The 21,788-nt window shown below is 35.4% G+C and overlaps 2 protein-coding genes across 4 annotated transcripts in view; one reads left to right on the top strand and one right to left on the bottom strand.

Moving 5' to 3' along the window:
• LOC124405670 (retinoic acid receptor RXR) overlaps positions 1-13,589 on the top strand; it is a 51,332-nt gene extending 37,743 nt beyond the window's left edge. For 2 of the 3 annotated variants that reach the window (XM_046880765.1, XM_046880763.1), the window contains exons 2-5: positions 3,899-4,028; positions 4,315-4,485; positions 8,764-9,070; positions 9,283-13,589. In XM_046880765.1, the coding sequence (XP_046736721.1) occupies positions 3,899-4,028; positions 4,315-4,485; positions 8,764-9,070; positions 9,283-9,882 (1,208 nt within the window). In that variant the 3' untranslated portion in view covers positions 9,883-13,589. The remainder of the gene's footprint in view (positions 1-3,898; positions 4,029-4,314; positions 4,486-8,763; positions 9,071-9,282) is intronic. The other variant, XM_046880764.1, reaches the window with a different exon arrangement.
• A 3,385-nt stretch (positions 13,590-16,974) lies between these two features.
• LOC124405674 (translationally-controlled tumor protein homolog) lies at positions 16,975-18,885 on the bottom strand. The gene is made up of 5 exons (XM_046880769.1): positions 18,773-18,885; positions 18,374-18,444; positions 18,096-18,283; positions 17,714-17,985; positions 16,975-17,439 (listed from the first exon to the last, which is right to left on the bottom strand). The coding sequence occupies exons 1-4, from the start codon at positions 18,798-18,800 to the stop codon at positions 17,754-17,756; spliced, it is 519 nt and encodes a 172-aa protein (XP_046736725.1). The 5' UTR covers positions 18,801-18,885; the 3' UTR covers positions 16,975-17,439; positions 17,714-17,753.
• Positions 18,886-21,788: the final 2,903 nt, after the last annotated feature.

The raw sequence follows: 21,788 nt of genomic DNA, 5'->3' as shown, positions 1-21,788 counted from the left end.
TTTTTTATCCCATTTTTAAGAATTTCCATTCAAAGAGAAACTGTTGAGAATTATTGAATAATTTTTTATATCCACCAAAAAGCTTTCTTTTGCAAGAATCGAATTGTCGATTTCTATCTACAATGTATATGTTATACATATATACATATATATGTATGTAAATTATATTGACAGTGCTAATAATAAATTTAAACAGAAATACTGACGATTTGCCGATTGTCGGATTCGATTTATGCGAGTTGTTACGGTAGAAAAAAAGGCAATTTTTAGGAAACTTCTGCGGTTAAAGAATTTTTGCGATTTACGTGGTTTATTTTCCATATGGTCAACCGTATAAGTCAGAACATATATCTATGTACATACATAGGTTACAATGTAACATTGAATTATAGGTGTCGTCGTGTTTTCACACGCGAAGGTGTATAGCGTAGATCATATATTTCTGTGAAAGTGGCAATAAAAATTTTTTTTTTTCCGTCTCCTTTTCTTTCTCCGATTTCACTACTATAAATATCATCTCAACATACCGAAATACGTGGAGCACAATCCTTTTTGACGGTGTCCAAGACGATAAGTATAAAACGAAACAAATCCGCGAATACTTAATAATTCGTTGGAACGAATGACTTTACTTCGAATTCTTCGTATAAAACTATGAAAGCTGATTATTTAAAATAAAGGACGATATTTAGTATTATTATTATTATTATTATTATTATTATTATTATTATTATTAACTGGATTATAGTTAGGACAGCTGGCAGAAGTATATTAAATTCATGCTGCAGTGCAGTCCCCCGAGTCAGAGATGTTTAAAGAAATGAAAAACGTCGAGACTATATCTCGAAAGTATCTGTGTGTGTGTGTGTGTGTGTGTGTGTGTGTGTGTGTGTATTTGCGGCGATGCCTGCGGGCCACGCTAAATTCTAATCGTGAACGCTAGACGCTAGACCTCGCGCTAGACGCAAAGGCGAAACGCAGGACCCGGTCGATCCCTCGAGAGTTCGGTTGGAGGGAGCGTCGCCACGCCGCGGCGTCATCGCGTCGTATCTGCTTCTTAAAGCGCGTTGTCCGGGTCAGGGATGTCGAGGTCGCTCGTGGGCGATGCAAACACACGCTCGGCGGGCCTCGGAGACGCCCCCGCCTCCCACTACCACTACCACTACCCCTCCCCCTCCTCCCATGCCAGAGACACGGCGAGAGAGTCTTTCTTTCTTTCTTTCTTTCTTTCTTTCTTTCTTGCTTTCTTGCTTTCTTGCTTTCTGCCTCCGTTACTAAAAAGCAACAAGATCGTATGTCTGTACTTTTTCATTAATTTTGTCACGAGACGGTCGTAAATTGACTTGCTTTTTGATCAAATTGTTGTTATTATTACTTGTCAGCTAACAATCTCTGAGGAGATCTCTTTGAAAGTAAAAAGTATAAAGCACAGGAATAAGAAATACTTGAAATTTATGTAAAACCAAAGCTTGTATTACAACGTTATATACCTACCTAGGTGTAGATATCGATGATAATGTTGAGAAATCTGTTGGTTTCGTTCGATTTGACGATCCTAGAGTGGCTTGTTTTATTCGCAAGGCTATTTTCTGAAACTTCGTTGAAATGTTTTTTTTGTCTTTGCTTTTTTCTTTTCATCAAGTTAGCGTCGTTGAATATTTCGTTTCGCAACGTTGTTGCATCGATATTCTGATTATTATTGATCGACGAATCGCAATTATACATATCGATTTGCTACTTCAGTGAAGGAACGTGGAAAATCTCTGCTTCAATGACTTTGCGGGAAATTACAGCCTTGTGCATGAGACGAGACATCGTCGAGTGGAAATCGAACGTATCTTTTACTACTTTTTCTTTTTAACGATCTTCAAGCGGTTTGAAACGAAACATCAATGCCTAACAATGAGCTTTTGTATATGGTTTCAGTATTTTTTACTTCTGTACTTTTAGAAGTGTTCTTTGTAGCTTAAGAATATCATTATCCGATAAATATACAGCTTACGACTATCTCGTGATGAAATTATTCAAAAGCATCTATTCTTCTTGGCCAGACAACCTCCTCAATCACTCCGTCTGTTTTTTTTTTCTCCTTTTCAAATTTTTTCTCATCTTTTTTTTCACTGAAAGATTTTTACAAACTGTAGGTGATAGCTAGAGTAAAATTTTGTCAAACGTATTACACGTTTTATGTATATAATGTACAGTATAATTAGTCGAAATAATTAAATTCACAGCCGGATAAAGCCTTGGCAGCTCAGGTTTTGAGATTTTTATTTACGAATTAACGTCAGAAGGACAGTGAGAGGGAGAGAGATAGAATATATAAGAGACAGAAAATATATATATATATATATATACGTATATCTATATATAGCATGTATATAGCAGCCATCAGAGGGATAATCAGTGAATTCCAAGTGCGCAGCAGACGGACGCTGGATTAGGATTTACGAACGTGTACAATGATATCGAATTAGCTCCACGGTGCGCCCAGACGTTTTATCATCCTGTATCATTTTCGCAACTAATTTGTCCTCCAAACTCTCATGTACACTGCGGTTTCTATATTGTAGTTGCGAAAATGGTCAAATTACTGTATGGAACAAACTAATCCATTTAGGTATATTATTCTTGTCTGAAAGCGCGGGGTACTTTCAAGCGACTTGTAATAATAAGATGCCGTTTGGTCCTGAAAATATATAGCTATATTCAAAGATAGATGTATCGAATTATAATAATGGTCGTTTTTTCTTTACGTCTCGTTTTTTACTCTATAGTTCGTAACTTCGATTCATAATTATATACGTCTAACAATCCGTATCAGGTTCCACGCAGGTTATTATACATATTTTACCTTGACATTGATACGATTTATACGCTATTTTTTAACCGGTTTTCAATTAATCCATATTTTTTCATTCATTTGAAGAAGTTTGGTGAATTTTATTCATAATTAGACAAGAGATATTTCTTCGTGAGTGATGTAAATGAATATACCGAAAAAAGTGACGAAAGTTTAATGATTAAACAATTAAACTTTTGATTTTATATGTGTACGAGGCACGTGATACGCTAAATTATATGTGACGGCGAAACGTCGAGATTCTATCTGCCACGCAGAGCATCAAGATATCCATGCGGATTGAATTTTTAATCATTACAAGGTCTTGGCAACGGTGACTTCCTGCAGCAATTATTTCCGCTGCTTGGTTGGTTACACACCGTGCGACTATTGCTGCTGCAGGTTCGCGGGAATGCGTCATTAATTAACATGCTCCCTGCAGTTCTTAGATTCTATATTTACAATATTATATAGAGATAAAACGTGTAATAAAACGTTGCGTAAGTTTAACGTTATATCTAGAGGATTGAACGTGAAGTAACGAGTTGTACGTACTTTGAGCCGTCCGCCGATCTCTTTAGATTCCCAAGCGTGTTTAGCACAAGAGTTAGAGATTATAGTGAAAGCTGCGTAGAGTGAATAAGAGATATTCAACAGGTATAATATGTAGGGAAATGCGAAGGTCTTGGCATAGACGACATGCGTGACAACTCCTTTAACATGCAGATCAAAGATTTTCTCACGCAAGCTTTTGGAGGGAGGAAGGGTATCACGTATGCCTTGTTGATTTGCGACATGATACAGATTCAACTAATTAATAGCAACTTCATTGCCTGCGGCTTGGTAACGAAAGCTAATTAGTATGTCATTCAATTAGCTTGCCGTATGTGATTCACTCTGACAATTAGTCATAAAGTTTGAAATAAACCGAAGCATTTATCGTCATGTAACATGTAATGCATAATAATATATGAATTTTTGTATATATGTATACGATCAGCGTCTAATCAGCTTTTGTAACTATAATAAGCCAAACGTTTCTCTTTATGATTTTAGGGCTGAGTTTGGATAACAGCAACCTGTCAATGTCCTCCGTAGGGCCGCAGAGTCCTCTGGAAATGAAGCCAGACACTGCCAGCCTCTTAAATCCGGGCAGCTTTAGTCCCTCAGGACCCAACAGTCCAGGGTAAATGGAATTTTCTATATCTTGATGCCTTTCAGACTCGATGCTTCTTATGGATATATATTTAGCGTGCTTTGCTAAATGTAATACCTACTCGACCTCTGTTTTTAAACAGAGAGAGCGAGAGAGAGAGAGAGTGATAAAACTACGGTCTGATATCCAAAGTTTGATTCCCGACTCGAATGGTAATTGCGAAAGAAACTAACAATAAGAACCAGATGATGTGCAATCATCATGAGAGATGATCATCGGACATTTTGCATGATACATATGTCGTTCCGTTCTTCAGGTCATTCAGCATCGGAGGGCACAGCAGTTTGCTCAGCACGTCTCCTGGAGGTCAGAGCAAGACAGGAGGTGCCGGATCACCGTATCCGCCCAATCATCCTCTCTCAGGAAGCAAACACCTCTGTTCTATATGCGGGGATCGCGCAAGTGGAAAACACTACGGAGTTTACAGGTGAGTTTCACACGCTCTATAACCACAGGCTCCTTCGCCTTGGCAGCAAGGCCATGTTCACACAGGCGAGATCGAACATTGTTCTGCCAACCAATCAAAGGACGTCCAGTGTTATGGGATGTAGAGCGGGATGAGATCCAGGTTTATCGATGGAAGAATAAACCTGGTACAAAAGATTCTTTTTGCGCACGTCGGTGTTTTGCTTTTTTTTTTTTTTTTTCATTTAGTTTTTGTTGGTTTTGCGTGAATCGTAAATTAGCAGATGGTTTTACTCTTCAATAAGAGGTCAATAAATCCGAGTACAGATTTTATCGTAAATCACAGCCTTGGGGCATCGATGGTGAACAGAAATGAAAAAATGGACAGAGATTGCCGTCGACCTATTGACGAGCTTGACTGATCAAGGAACAGAGAGGGAGAGAGAGGTCGAGGTCGTAATTGTAATGTTTACGTAACAACAGGATGTTGAACCTTTACCAACAGCGTAATGAAACAAGATCGCTGGCCCTGAGTAAAAACACGATCGAGCAGATGGCTAGGATGTCGAAAAATCATCAAGTCACAGATAAGACGACGGCTACGTTGAATGTATCTTTAATTGCCGGCATATTTGATATGATGTCGTTATTTATTGTAGTGCAGTTTATTATCAGGGAGCAAGATAATAATCATGTGAAATATGTCGATTATACTTCGATCGTGATTTTTTAACCGAACAATCTTTTGGACGGTTTTTTATTTTATTTTATTTTATTTCTTTTCTTTTCAACCTCTGAACAACGCGATAAGAGAAGAGGGTGATTCATTGTCTGTAAGTTACGATTAACAAAAACTACACATGCATCCCGGAGAGTGCATGCGGTGAAGAAAAATTTCAGTGTATGCCTACAAGAGATTTACTCAGGCAAGATTTACAAGTTTTTTTTTTTTTTTTCACCATCAGGTTAAACCAGTTCTTAACAAAGTACGAGTGTTTGCTGAACAGCGTATCTACTGTATGCATCTTATGCAGGACGATAAATTTCCATCGAGTGTGTTTATGATATCTCGATATTGATTGGTTGTGGTATTTTTTAATATTTTTATCCGTATGAAAAACTCTGGAATTATCATACCGCGGTATTTTCTGATAGTCATCGAGCAAGTAATGGTGATGCCACCAGATGATATTTCCTCAGAATCTTGTTTTACGTAATGTATCATCTTTCAAAAATTGTACCAATCTCTTTAATGAATTTATTGTTAGAATTATTCTCTATGTTTGAGTAGTGGGAGAAAAATTTATAGTAAGAAACAACAAATTTACATTCGGATAGTTTTATGAAGTTGAATGCGGTACATCTTTTTGTTTTGATACGTTCCGGTTGTTGCCTCCTTGAAGATAAAACAATAATAATGATGATAATAATAATAATAGTAAAAGGAATATTGATTGGATTTTATTAGAAACATACCATGCAAGTCAGTTCTTCCATCTCTCTCCATATATTATTGTTACTGAAAATAAAGATTACGTAGCGATAAGAACATTTCTGTTTGCGACTGCATAGCAACAGGGTGTAATCGACTGTCTGGTGTGGAAAAGTGGAAGAAAAAGTTATAAATAAACATTATCATTAAATGCAATTAACTCGCCCACAGACAACGACGGTTATTTCTTGTTTCTCGTTTCTCGTTTCTCGTTTCTTTCAATCTTCTTCAAACTTGCCTTATAGCTACGGATTAATCAGCAGGTAATGGCGAACCTGTTAGTCCTTTCATCAGACTGAGCAACGATAGTTGATATTATAAAAATGTACTAAAGTCCGTCATTGAAACTGTATAAGCGTTAAAAATTAAAAATCCTAGAATTTATACTTGACCTCTTCGTTGGATTTAGTCAGGCCGAAGTTTGCAACGTTATTTTAATGACGCAACTTTGGACTTTAAATTCAGTAAACCGTTAACAAATAACACAGCATCGAGAAACACAGATTTTGTAAACTCAACTTCATCAGGTATTCCAGAGGTGCAATATATGAATTTTTGTTTCAACGTATCGACAGATTAACGATCTACGTTAGATTCATTTGAATGTTAAAATGGAAAGGGAATTGGTATTGCATCAGAGTCCGTGGATATGTAGCAGGCGTAGACATTGACACACGCAACACAAAGATGCATTCCGCACACCGCTTGCATTTAACGCGCGTGCATAAGCAACTGTGCAACCTTGGACTTGCTCGTTGTATGTATAGGTCTAATACACGCACTGCTGACCACCCAGCCATAGTTCCTTCTGCGAAGGGTCTTCAGGCAGCATCATCCTCGTCGCCGAGCGATAAATAATTAAGTAATGATAGATATTAGTAGAAAAACTTCAACTCCCTTGTCTACCATGTAATACATGAATAGAAAAAAAAGTTTCGCGATATACGCGCTTGAATTACGGAAAGCAGGTAATCAATTCACGCGGGGCTTAGGATTAATTTTCCATACGCCACTTCACAATAGGCTGCATAATTAGCAATGACAATACTCGGTCCCCGCCTCTAATCGTTACCCTGACTGTATGAATATAACTGACATCAGGTTCTCTTCGAACTACTGACTTTTATGTCGTCTTGGGCGTATAACTTGACTGCATACACTATTACCGATCTCTTACGTGTTGCCTTGAATTTTACTTGGTAATTGCTCAAGTTTACGGCCGTACTTCTTCCCAGTTATAGTTTTAACTTCTTGCCAGGTTCTGCTACAGACAATTACTGCACAGTATGTCATGCATTTTATGAATTCTCGTATCATTTTTACCCTTCCTTTACTACTGATCCTTACCTACTCCAAGCCCTTCGACCGTATCTTTCAATTTTATGTTACGCTTCTCTCGAAAATGCATTGACTGTTGAGACAGTGTGCGAACCGACGAAGAGACGCGAGTATAATTATAAAATACAGTTATCGTTTAGTTATTAATCAGTTATATATTTATAAGAATGACTGTACGGTATAAATTGTTAACTTATTTTTGCTCCACTTATTAATATCGTATTTTCCATTTGCTTGTAATTGCTGGGTGTATTTCTTATTGAAAAAAAAGAAGAAAAACATTCCGTTCTTGATGAATAATTAATAATAATCAGCAGCTTGTTGCAGATATCGTTAAAGACGAGAAATTATAGGCCTTCCGTCATTTTCCAATGATCAAGCTTAAGGACTGTTTAATTCAATTCTGGACCACCGTAGTTGCTTTGATCTTAATGTTTATGAGAAACAGAAACTGTAGAGAATAACAGATGCGTGGCAACGACAGGCAGTCTTGCACGCGTACTAAACATTTCAATATATTTATGCACTGCACTTGTATGAGATCTCGAGCAAGTGTGGATGAAGTAAACTTGTGTAGGATGTTCGTTTCGCGTGTGGGATGCATTATTAACTCTTTCAATGCCGCTGTCGTTTTAAGTCATGTCGTTACAGCTGCGAAGCTGAATAACATTTCATATCTAGACATTCATATGCAAACTTCTTAGTGCAATTAGCAGCTCAGACGTTAGTTGTTAATTTTCCAGTTTTGCCAAGGAAAAGGAAAATAGCTAACAATCAATGAATATATATGTATTCAAATAGATCCCTATCAATTTTTGGTAAATTATATCAATACCATGAGAATTTGTCTTTAGAGTTTAGCTAAACTAGCAACTAATGCTCGTTAGTTCTAAGAGAAAATTTAAGACTGTAAATCTTTTCCCCCAGATCGTTATTTAGAATGCTCTTTAATCCGACAGTCAAATAAAACATGTTGTTTTACACGTTGGAAAATAATTTCACGGGAAAAGCGTGTAGAGTACTAAAGAAGAGTGACTGACTTGGGGAGATTCTGCAGGGTACGCTTGCTTCTCGCTACTGGGTGACTCATGTCTCCGCAAACGCCACTGTTTTTATATTTGGACTGACTCCAAAACTCTGCATGCCTGCCTACTGCAAGCCAAAAAAATATTATTCCGCAAACGATTTATTTCAGTCAGTTTCGTATTTTTATACTCGTTAAGTCCACTCTGGTTGCGAGAAATGCCATGAGTGTAAACTTTGGCGAACATGTTTTTGTTAGCGAGAGAAATGTAATGGTATTTTAATCCAAAGATTGCTGCAAGTCTCACAATAAGTCTGATTAACACCTTCTCACGTTTTAGTCATGGAGAGGAGTTGCGAATCTGCTCCGAAGCAAGAATAATTTAGCACCGATATACCAAGTTTTGGTTATAACTAACTAACATTTTGCATTGATTTTAATCGCAGCTGTGAGGGCTGCAAAGGTTTCTTCAAACGTACCGTACGCAAAGACTTGTCATACGCATGCCGGGAGGAGAAATCGTGCATAATAGACAAAAGGCAAAGGAATCGCTGCCAGTATTGTCGGTATCAAAAATGTTTGGCAATGGGCATGAAACGCGAGGCGGTACAGGAGGAGAGACAACGTACCAAGGAAAGAGATCAAAGCGAAGTTGAAAGCACTAGCAGTTTGCACGCTGATATGCCAGTAGAGCGCATACTGGAGGCGGAGAAAAGAGTGGAATGTAAAACCGAGCACCAAGGAAATGACGAGGTACGTATTTAAACCGTTGACAAAAAATGGCATTTCCTTCGAGAAGTAAATTTTAATTCTTTGATCTTAGACCGATCAAAGCAAATAGTTAGCAAAGTCAACGTTGTATGAGTAAAATTATGTAAATAAAGAACATTTCCAATGTCCTTTATGAGAGGAGAGATCATTGAAAGTTGTAAAAATGAATAAAAACATTGTCTTCACATTTTCAGAATGCTGTAACTAATATTTGCAACGCGACGAACAAACAGTTGTTTCAGTTAGTCGAGTGGGCTAAGCATATTCCTCATTTTACCTCGCTGCCGCTTGAGGATCAAGTACTTCTTCTCAGAGCCGGATGGAACGAGCTACTGATAGCAGCATTTTCTCACCGGTCAATTGAAGTCAAGGACGGGATTGTTCTCGCAACAGGATTAACTGTGCATGGTGATTCCGCCCGTCATGCAGGAGTTGGTACAATATTTGAACGAGTGCTTACAGAGCTAGTGGCTAAAATGCGGGAAATGAAAATGGACAAAACGGAGCTTGGCTGTTTGCGATCGATCATTCTTTTCAATCCGGATGCTCGTGGTTTGAAATCTAGGCAAGAGGTCGAGCTACTCAGGGAAAAGGTTTATGCAGCGTTAGAGGAATACACCCGCACAGCTAGGCCTGACGAACCAGGCCGGTTCGCAAAACTTCTTTTAAGACTACCTTCGCTACGTTCTATCAGCTTAAAATGCTTGGAGCATCTGTTTTTCTTTAATTTAATAGGAGACGTACCGATCGATACTTTTCTCATGGAAATGTTAGAGTCTCCATCAGATCCTTAGGAGCAAGAGGTGTGTCGCATTTTGGGACACGCCGACATGTGACTTCTGACGCATTCTTTTTCAATCCTATTTCAAAAGCGAAATATTCGCATTACCTGTTGTGTTTTTTTTTTTGTTTTTTTTCTTTTATTTTTATTTATAATTACTTTCATTCCTAATTCCCGTTTCATTGTCAATCCTTTCAAATCCGGGGCCTTATGCCTCAAATGCGTCAGGATAAAATAATAAAGTGTAAGTTGTAAGCCGTAGGTAAAAAAAGGTCAAGGCACACGTTGTTCTTTGTAAATTGGCATATAATTTTTTTTAAATTTATATTTGCGTGTAATAATAATAATAATAATAATCATATATCTATGTACACAATAAATGTGTATCTTATAAATAATTGGGGGGTTGAGATATAGCGTAGGTAGAAGATTCGGTGGTGACAAAATTGAGATAAACGTGATACAAATACGGTGCTATTTTATTCTGAAATTTAGCAGTTAAGTATTCAAAGTAAAAAATTATTAGCTATTGCAATTGATGTATTTGTAATGGGCTGTATAGAGGTACAACTTCAACTCGATGTCTTTAAGGAATTCTTTGTCCGGAAAGGTCTGCAGACGGAAATTATTTAACAACGTATAATTAATCATTTTTCCCGTAATTTTCCGTAAAAAATATTTGGACTGAGCGTAAGATTTTCTGAATATCAGTTACCTGATCGTAATAAGAGTTAGTTACTTGGAAAAAGATATCGATTAACTAAAATTTTCGGAAAAAATGAATTCAAAGGCTTCTATGTGAGCTCATAATCGTGAAAATTTCGCGGTAATAAGTTGTCATTGGTAAATTCATTATGAAACATATCTCAAGATTAAGTGTCTCTGGCAATTATTTATTGAAATACTTCAACTACGGCTTACAATTTACACAACCGTTAGTCAGGAAGCTTGGCAAAACTTAATTATAACAAAAGAAAAGATGGAAATGTCTTATTTTTACTAATAATATGTCAACATAATGGATTGTATTTTTGTTGAACTGAGGTTGAACGAACGTAGCCACCTACATATAGGTGTGCCTGTAGACATATGTTATGAAATAATGTTCCTAAGATAGTTGTTATTTTCACAGTTTTTAATTAATCTTTAATTACTATATTATTTCTGCTTTGTTCGCCTATGATCGACAGGTGGCGTTAATAATGATTTTTATACATAATCATTGTTTCAGTAAATAAAAATACAATCCAACCATAATATTGACGCGAAAAATCTTTGGCCCGACACAATATACAGATATTTGATCACAGTAATTTATTATTATTATTATTATTACCATTATTATTTGTATATTAGATCAAACTAAAAGAATTTGATAATTCATTGATTTAACTGTTATACATATGGAATTGTTCTTTTTTTCGTTTATGTTTTATGCATCATATATATGTATATTACATTACATTGTATTATGTTACATTATAACATATTTTAAGATTGGATTATATTGTACACACGATATAGGTAAATAGATAGAGAAAGAAGATCTGTAGCATAATTCTCGGATAATTGAATTAAATCTTCAGAATAACAAATTTGAACATCAGTCCAGTTGATGATAAAAAATTCACAATCGCAATTGTTGTATTTTTTATCTATTTTTAGGATTTTTTTCAAAACTGATGATAGAGTTACAGTCAGTTATCAAAAATATTTAAATAACGTAAAAGTGTTATTTCTGACTTTACAGGTATTCCTGACTAGTTATCAAAAAGATGGCTCGTTGCAGAGATATTTTGTTCACAACGGCTTATTATGTGTGATCTAAATATTTACAAATACCATGCATAATATGGAAACTCGACAACATTAAAGCTAAATATATATACATATATATGTATATAGTCTTATTAACGATGCAGTGGATAAAATTAATTGTGTTAGGAATTCGGTGAATCACCGATTTAGTTTAGTGATTGACGAGTCGTGCTTTGAATCTGATCTAACGATAATGCATTGAATTGATATTTTACTGTTCTAGGTTATTGGATATCAGAATCAAGCATAGATAAATTTCGATTACGATTATTCGTGTTAAATTATTCGATAGAAGAGAATGCTAATAATCAAATGAAATGAGGTGAAAATCGGGCAATTTATATTTTTGTTATATTTTTCAAATAATGGAGGCATCAATATTCTTGCCGGATTCAAGTCCCTCAACTTTTTAAATATTATTATATATGTAGGACAATACATACGAAAAATTGAACACAACTATGAATAAAAATGTTGTGTAATCTTACTGCGAAGCCAAATAATCAACTTTTTTCACATAGCAGTGAATTAATTCCTCATGTGTCTTTAAAAGCATTCTTTGCTATCGTATCTTCGATAGTTTCGCATCTTCTAGTATTAATTATTTTATCAATCATAGGTGGATGATCATACTTATTACGATATGAATAGATTCATAAATTATGGAAATTAATATTATTATATTATTAAAAATATTTCTATTTGCGTGTGATTGCCTGCGATTGTTAGAGCTGTTGGTTATTGTTATGTGCTTGAAGAGGAAGATGTAGAGAAATTGGAGAGAGTATTTACTGTTATCCTTACACGATACATATTAACAAATTGTATACTTTTAATTCGTAATTTTTATTTTAGCTTTTTTTCTGCTGCATTGGCGTTGAAATTATTCCTAGTAACTGATAGTTTATAATACATTGTATTCAACTTATCAGGAAGTACGAAATTTAAAATTGGTTCCAGAAACTAATTTGAAAAACGAAAAGCTTACTTCCCGTGAAAAAATGTATTATTTATTAGCAAACTTGTTTGTTGACTTTAATGAATTATTGGCTGAATATCACCGGAACTAAAAAGTATAACAAAGTATGGAAAGCTTAGATGATCTTGATGTATTTTGTCAGTTTTGCAGAAAGTTGGTATGATGACTCTTCGTAACGTCAGACTTTGTATATTATGCTATCGTGTAAAAATGTAAACAACTCCCCTAATTATATATGCGTAAATATATAATGAAGCAATACGGCGTCTATGAAGATTATTTATATTCTGTATAAATAAGTTATTATTATTCCTTAAATAATATGTTTGTTTCGCAATTCGAAATAAATGTAACCGTTGGTACGAAATTCTTGCGGAAATTTAACAGAATTGTGGGGTGCGAGTGTTGTTACCTGTGGATAGATTTTCAATATAAATAATAAATATATAAATGTTACTATAAAACGAAAATATCTATATTTCTAAATTGTAACTCATCTTTTAATGAACACATACAATAAGAAAACCTCAGTAGTCGGTCAGTAGATTAGATTTTATTAAGCTACAAATATTTAATATTACGAGTAATATTCAATTGTAAATTATATTGCGCGATATATACGATGTTATAATTGTAATAAGGAAATATAACATTACATTTAAAAAATAATTAATCAATCCCTGATATAAATGATACAAAGCCGATAATAATATTATACATAATTTTTGGTTACAAATGTCAAAGTGAAATGAAATATTGTTAGAGTTTAGACTATGAACACAAACGTCTTTGGTGTATTACTAGTATACGCTTTTGCCATATGTCGTTTCATAATATAACATAGATAAATGGAATAATACGATGCTCAAATTGTGTTTAACGTTTTCTCAGCTTAGCGCGCATAATGTCTTAAAAATAAAACACAAGTAGGAGTATTGCAATATTTCACCAAGAAATTTTCACTTTGAAACGTCATGTTTTCATTGAGAAGATGATAATTGAAGGGTTTGTTCTATTTTAAACAATGTATTGCGGTAGAACCTTGCTAATCCAAGCTTTTGCTGACCCACCCCAGCTCTAATAATTGACAAAACTCGGATAATGGGGACTAGACATATAACAAAACACTTTTGAGTGATAATAAATATTAACTATGATTTCCTTCATGAACAAACAGTGTTGAGCTGTCATAAGCTTATGTGTCACATTAACTCAATTACGTTAAAAAAAGATTAGAATTATAAATGCAAATAAGCATTCAGAGAAAGCAGGTCGTGAAAGCAAAGTTTAACCACAATAGATGTATTTACTACGAGTGACAAACAGTAGATATTTTTATCGATCGCAGAGAAGCCAGGCTTCAATAATTGCGAACTTCGACGAAACAGGCTCAGATGAGCAAGGCTCTACTGTACTTATTTTGTAATGGCAATCGTAAATGAAACTTATTTTGTTTTCTGCAAACTTATTGTAATGAGTTAAACTATTTCCAATAGATTCTATTTCAACATTATTGTTCCAATCACGTTCAATGATCAGTTGATTCTTGTCGTTCTCTTATTGATCAAACATAATGTTTAAATTATTAAAAAATTAAATTATTATAAGTCATTAGGATCTTGATTATGGCAGAAAAATTGCAAGACAACTACTTTCAGAGACAAAACTAGACCAGTACAAAAACTTTTATCAATTTAAAATTTCTCTTACGTTTGAGCAAGATTCCTCATGACCGCTTATTAAAAAGTAGTGATTCTCCTACTAACTTACTGTACCTTCATGATAGCTAAGCTAGTAAATTGTATAAGTGCCAGAGTACTAACTTTTCTCAATCTAAATGTCGTACACAACAATACTTACAAATTACTGTTACTGCTGTATGTATATAATATATACACATACACTATATCTTGAAAATAGTATAATATATTACCAGGATCGTCTGTAACACATTATATATACATAATTGTATGAATTGAACTTACACGTTCTGTCATGTTAGCTCAATAACTTTGAAGGGGATTTTTCTCGACCTTGTGAAAAGTACCAAGGACTTTTTTTCGGTGTCTATGGTCAAATGAAAGAAAGAATTATGAATTGACGTTTCGGTCTTAATGGGGGCCCCCGTAAGAACTGAGGCATTTTATTTATAAGAACAATGTTACAAGGGAACTATGTCATGGTTTTACACAAGTGTAGCAATGAATTATAATTTGACGAAGAAGAAAAAAAAAGGAAATGTAACAATCATGTCACTTACATTCAAATACATCGAAAACAGCATCAGTGCCGAATAATTATTAAACATTTGTGAACCGCTAATTCAAGCAGGAACAGGAACAAAATACAAAGACAGAAAAGTTGTCCAGAGACATCTTAAGTCAAGGTGAAAGCCGAGTCGTCATTTGTAGAATGACAGGTTGGAAATTCCTTATGTTAGAATCCATCATGATCAAGGGTTTAACCAGGAAAAAAAAACTTACCAAGTTTGCTGGAAAACCACTAATTATTTGTCTGGTTCTTTTGGAACCTTCATTATTAAAAACAATTAACAGATGGTTGAAATAATATTATCTTATAATCTTATCTAATAATTGTTTTTAATAATAGTGGTTCTAAAACAACCTGGCAAGTTTTTTTTTTCCTGGTCCAAACCCTGATCGTGATGGATTCTAACATAATGGATTTCCAACCTGTCATTCTACCGATGATGACTTAGCTTTTACCTTGACCTACGATATCTCTAGACCACTTTTCTGTCTTTGTGTATTGTTCCTCTCAATGCTCGAGTTAGCGGTTCACAGATGTATGTATAATTCTTAAGCACTCTTGCCATTTTCTATACATTTGAATGTAAGTCACTTAATTCGTACATTTCCTTTCTTTTTGTTTTTTCTATGTCAATTTATAATTCATTACTATGCTCGTATAATACCATGACATAGTTCCCTTGTAACATTGTTCTTGTAAATAAAATATTCTAGTTCTGAGGAGAGCCCTCCCTCCATTAGAGCTGGAAAAACCTCCTTATTATGTCAAGAACGCGCATGTAGTTTGATAATTGAGGATTAAATTTATTGATTACAACCATTTACCGCCAATCCTCTCTTAGACATTTTCTTCATTAACAATAAGTTCTGTGGATTGAAACAGGTTGGTTGGCTCTAACGAATGGATATTCCAATTTTTCACCAGAGCCACATGCATTGTACAATTAATACAATCCCCAAAGTTACAGCGGTCAATTCCACTAGAATTTACCTTACAAGTAGCTGAATTTTCAAAATCTTCAATACGATGCTATTTTCTGAAATTTGAATTTTGTAAAAAAAAATGAAGTGGTAATCGTCTAGAGAAATTGATTACCTCGAAACCTCAATTTCAATGTGGCTTAATAATTACTGATTTCTTTTGTGACGAATCGAAGTCAGCTGCTTAGAAAGTTGATCCTCGTTCTCACCTAGCGGTTTTACTTTTTATTAGACATGTAAGAAGTCTAATCTGTAGTACATAAAAATTAGTAATTACTTTATGCAATAATTTATGCATAATTGAGATAAGAAAAAATTGTTTTATGATAGGTAAATCCACTTACGTATACATATGATTATAATAGATGCATACATGTGACGTAATGTGTGTTATACTAGATATAAACGCTTTTGTAAACGTCAAAATATTTTCAGTAATAGGGATGAAGCACACTTGTCAAGTTTTAGAATGTCATTTAATCATTACCAGAGTAATCACTGTTTTGTAAAGAGGAAGAGTAATATATTATTGAAGAAAGACTAGAGAAAGATATGGGGAAGACCAGTTTACACGAAATAATTGTACATGTTATTATATAGTAAACTAAATTAATATTTTCATGTGTACTTTATAAGCACTATGATGATGGTGATTTATAACACTTCTCAATCGAACTTGTGACGGTGACGCGAAGATATATTACGATCGCCTATTCCAATTTTGTCTAAATATAATATTTTTACGAAACTTTCATTTTTATTAAATCAATATCTATGTGTATATCTGAAAAATTAAATACATACCTCATCTACCTCTGATTTTTATTATTTTTTTATTTTTTTTTTATCAAAGTCATACCGAACAATGGAAAAGTATCGTCACTTCGAGTAATTTACGAAAATATTGGCGGTTTGTTTCAATCATTCCCGTTTATGGTGAAACTTGTAATACGTGTAATGAAACACGTATTAATTTTAATTTTTACAATCGAAAAGAAATTATATATATATACAACTTGAAGTTTATTTTTAGGTATTTAAAGGAACAAAATAACAGTTTATGAAAACGTCAATAGTTTATTTCGTCAGACATAGGTGTATCGAATTTATTTCAGAAACAAAAATAATTAGTATTGATGTAACAGCTGTAAATAATTCGCAATGTATTGTTGATCAAGGTGTTGTGCTACCGTCTTCTTTCCCCATCTTCCATTCCGTAATAAATACAAGTGTATAAATTAATTCTGTTAAGAGAAGTGGAAATAAAAAAATAAATAGACTAACAAACACGTTTAGTCTTAAAAGTTGGAGTTCATGTCTTTGAAGTAAGAGCTGAATGTGACAAGTGATAAATATTTATCTGAGTATGTACAGTTTTGAAAGACAATCAACTAGTGTTTAATATTGTTTAGGTTTTCTTTTTGATAAATAAAACTGCAATCAATACAAGAAATTGGAAGGGTTATTTGTAACTTAATTTCACAGCGGCGTCGCGTTGTGGGCAGTCTTAACTTCAGCTTATCTATAACATATAAAAATGAAAGATATGTAGTCACATTGGAAAAGTTTGAACTAGTCTACTAATGAGAGTACACCACGTTGTCAATAAATTCTGTTTGATTTACGTAGACGCTACAATAACTGAAAGTATTGTAACGGGAATTCAGTCACCAGTTTTATATAACATGTTTGTGCATCGGTTAACAGATAATATATGTTGACCGAGAATTTCCATGTATAAGGTCAGCTATCACATATAACCGATAATATTTTTTTTAAATATTGATTAAACTTACAAAATTTTTTTCCACAATTTGTTTCATATCTAAGAATTATTTAGAATTTCTCCTCATCTAGGCCGTGCTTGAAGAACATCAGTACTGGCACTGAGTCACCGTCAATATCACGGTATTCCATTAAACCAACAATTCCATCGATATCCATTGATTCGCCGGTGAAAAATTGTAGCTCCTTGAATCTTGAGAGAATATCTTTCATCACTTTGTTCATGTTGGTCTTAAAAATTTCAACCTGATCCGGTGCTTTTTCTTCCAGTCTGGCAACTAATCTGAAATTAGAAGGAGTGCAAAAATATAATCAATTAAATTAAAGCAATAGACGAAGATTGAGCAAACTTGATTTCAAGCTTTGACTGCAAAAAAAAATGTAGACACTTACTTCTTCATGTAATCCTTGAGGTACAGAGTGTAGGATTTTTTGTCGTGGAAGGCAAAAGTTTCTTGGAGACGATGATTTAACACTACATCAACTCCTGATTCGACAGCCTCATCCGTGCCTTCATCGGCTTCTTCAGCTGAAGGGTTGAATCCTGCTATTTCGATGGATCCAGCCTTGCGTGTGACAAGCTAGAATATGGCATAAATCTTAGATGCAGACTGCAAAGGCGTCAACGACATGTCAAAGAATCGGGATGATTGTTACGCTGATACACTTACTTTACCATACACTTCATAAAGGACGTCATCGACCAGCTTTAGTTTGTAGGTATCTGAGAACATCTCATCACCTAGAATGAGTAAAATAAACGATGAACCATATGCATTATTAGGTTACGTTGGAAGAATAGTGAAATCAAGATGTGTAAAAAAATTTCTTTTCCATATTCTTAGGACAAAGTAATATGGAATAATTGAGTGATTTGTATGATCATCGCTGAGAAATGTGTAGTTAGATTATCAGAACTAACCGAGATTGGTATGTGACACCAAAGGCTTATCGAAATGTCACTTTGAAATTTACTTGGTAATAAAACGTTTCATAAATGCGATATCGAACTGGGAATCGAAAAAATTCATATTGTGAGCGACAGGATTAGTTTAGAGTAGTATAATTACCGGTGAAAATATCTTTGTAGATCCTCATTGTGGAAGATGGAGAAAGATTTGATTACAGCTAAAACTAAATAAGACGCAGTCACTCGATAGAGCGAACCGGAAAGGACGGTGCTAAAATGGATCGACCGACAGGGAGGATGATGCGCAACACAATGCGCAACATCCGGTTTATTCGCATATGCGCACAGCGACGTCTGCTGGTCATCTCAGAATCCTGTAAATTTTAGGTTACGTGTCGTTGGCCAGTAGGGCTTTCTGTAACCGAAAATGCATGAGATGTATTCTTGGATGAATCACGGACTTGTGGACGGAGCACTGCCGTCCGCGTCAAGCAGCGGAAGCATAGGCGCAAGAGGAATCAACTTTCTTATATGTCTATACTACTTGGGGCTCGTTTCATAGGTCCGTGAGATGAATGCATCGTCAGAGGACGCCCTCTGCGTCGCGCAACTCAAGACGTTAAGTGGTCGGTACGTCAAGCCGACTGAAACTCATATTACCATCACGTGTACTCAGATGGATATTGCAGGGTGTGATATTATTTCGACTATAAAATAACCGCCGATTGTCAGTCTCAGGTATAGCCGCATAAACGCCGTATACCCAAAATAACTGTGCTATTCAGTTGAAGCGAATCAGTTCGGCTAAATTCAGCAATGTTATTCTAAGTCTGAAAACGTATGGCTATGACTACTTGATTGTCTTTCCTACCTCTGTGAAAATTCTATCAGATTAAATGTATTTTGAAAGGAAATTTTAATCGGTTACTCGCAGCGTATTGTGACTGCGCTCAATCGATTTCTCTCGCAAAATGACGTCGGAATAGGGCCTGAACGAATTCATTGAAGTACTTTTCAGATGCGACGAAATTTTCGCCAAAAATCCTTAGGGGTTAGCTTTACTTTTTTAGTCATTTTTATGGCCGAGAATTTTTGTTCTCGAAATCGATTTGTGTGATCCTTTCTAGAATAATTGAAACCACAGGAACTCAAAAAACACATTGAAAAAAGGGTAGGACCAACTGCGGAGAAATGACGATGAGAATCTTCAGTTTTTTGTCTGTAACTTTTGATCCGTTGCTCGCAGCGTATTGGGACTGAGCTCAATCGATTTCTATCGCAAAATTACGTCGGAATAGTGCCCTAAAGAATTAATTGCAACACTTTTCAGAGTCGTCGAAATTTTCGCCAAAAATCCGAAGGGGTTAGCCTTACGTTTTTTGCGATTTTTGGAGCCGAAAATTTCTGGTTCTCGAATTGATTTGTATGACCGTTTCTTGGCTAATTGGAACCCCAGGAACTCACAAAACACATTAAAAAAAGCGTAGGACCAACAGCAGAGAAATGACGATGGAAATCTTCAGTTTTTTGGCTGTAACTTTTGATCCGTTGCTCGCAGCGTATTGGGACTGCGCTCAATCGATTTCTCTCGCAAAATTACGCCGGAATAGTGCCCTGAAGAATTAATTGCAACACTTTTCAGAGTGGTCGAAATTTTTGCCAAAAATCCAAAGGGGTTAGCCTTCCTTTTTTTGCGATTTTTGGAGCCGAAAATTTCTGGTCCTCGAATTGATTTGTGTGACCGTTTCTTGGCTAATTGGAACCCCAGGAACTCAAAAAACACATTAAAAAAAGCGTAGGACCAACAGCAGAGAAATGACGATGAGAATCTCCAGTTTTTTGGCTGTAACTTTTGATCCGTTGCTCGCAGCGTATTGGGACTGCGCTCAATCGATTTCTCTCGCAAAATTACGTCGGAATGGTGCCCTAAAGAATTAATTGCAACACTTTTCAGAGTCGTCGAAATTTTCGCCAAAAATCTAAAGGGGTTAGCCTTCCTTTTTAGCGATTTTTGGAGCCGAAAATTTCTGGTTCTCGAATTGATTTGTATGACCGTATCTTGGCTTATTGGAACCCCAGGAACTCAAAAAACACATTAAAAAAAGCGTAGGACCAACAGCAGAGAAATGACGATGAAGATCTCCAGTTTTTTGGCTGTAACTTTTGATCCGTTGCTCGCAGCGTATTGGGACTGCGCTCAATCGATTTCTCTCGCAAAATTACGTCGGAATGGTGCCCTAAAGAATTAATTGCAACACTTTTCAGAGTCGTCGAAATTTTCGCCAAAAATCTAAAGGGGTTAGCCTTCCTTTTTAGCGATTTTTGGAGCCGGAAATTTCTGGACCTCGAATTGATTTGTATGACCGTTTCTTGGCTAATTGGAACCCCAGGAACTCAAAAAACACATTAAAAAAAGCGTAGGACCAACAGCAGAGAAATGACAATGAAAATCTTCAGTTTTTTGGCTGTAACTTTTGATCCGTTGCTCGCAGCGTATTGGGACTGCGCTCAATCGATTTCTCTCGCAAAATTACGTCGGAATAGTGCCCTAAAGAATTAATTGCAACACTTTTCAGAGTCGTCGAAATTTTCGCCAAAAATCCAAAGGGGTTAGCCTTACTTTTTTTGCGATTTTTGGAGCCGAAAATTTCTGGTTCTCGAATTGATTTGTATGACCGTTTCTAGGCTAATTGGAACCCCAGGTACTCAAAAAACACATTAAAAAAAGCGTAGGACCAACAGCAGAGAAATGACGATGAAAATCTTCAGTTTTTTGGCTGTAACTTTTGATCCGTTGCTCGCAGCGTATTGGGACTGCGCTCAATCGATTTCTCTCGCAAAATTACGTCGGAATAGTGCCCTCAAGAATTAATTGCAGCACTTTTCAGAGTCGTCAAAATTTTCGCCAAAAATCCAAAGGGGTTAGCCTTACTTTTTTTGCGATTTTTGGAGCCGAAAATTTCTGGTTCTCGAATTGATTTGTATGACCGTTTCTTGGCTAATTGGAACCCCAGGAACTCAAAAAACACATTAAAAAAAGCGTAGGACCAACAGCAGAGAAATGACGATGAAAATCTTCAGTTTTCTGGCTGTAACTTTTGATCCGTTGCTCGCAGCGTATTGGGACTGCGCTTAATCGATTTCTCTCGCAAAATTACGTCGGAATAGTGCCCTAA

The sequence above is a fragment of the Diprion similis genome, chromosome 4, assembly GCF_021155765.1.
Source record: "Diprion similis isolate iyDipSimi1 chromosome 4, iyDipSimi1.1, whole genome shotgun sequence".
Lineage (NCBI taxonomy): Eukaryota > Metazoa > Arthropoda > Insecta > Hymenoptera > Diprionidae > Diprion > Diprion similis.
This window is presented reverse-complemented; position numbering and strand designations above follow the sequence as displayed.

Bases quoted from the DNA above. Each gene is read 5' to 3' on its own strand.
- LOC124405674 (XM_046880769.1), bottom strand. From the start codon at position 18,800: ATGAGGATCTACAAAGATATTTTCACCG. The intron at 18,284-18,373 runs GTAAGTGTATCA...GCCATATTCTAG, and splicing joins TTTATGAAGTGTATGGTAAA to CTTGTCACACGCAAGGCTGG. The intron at 17,986-18,095 runs GTAAGTGTCTAC...TTCTAATTTCAG, and splicing joins CTCAAGGATTACATGAAGAA to ATTAGTTGCCAGACTGGAAG.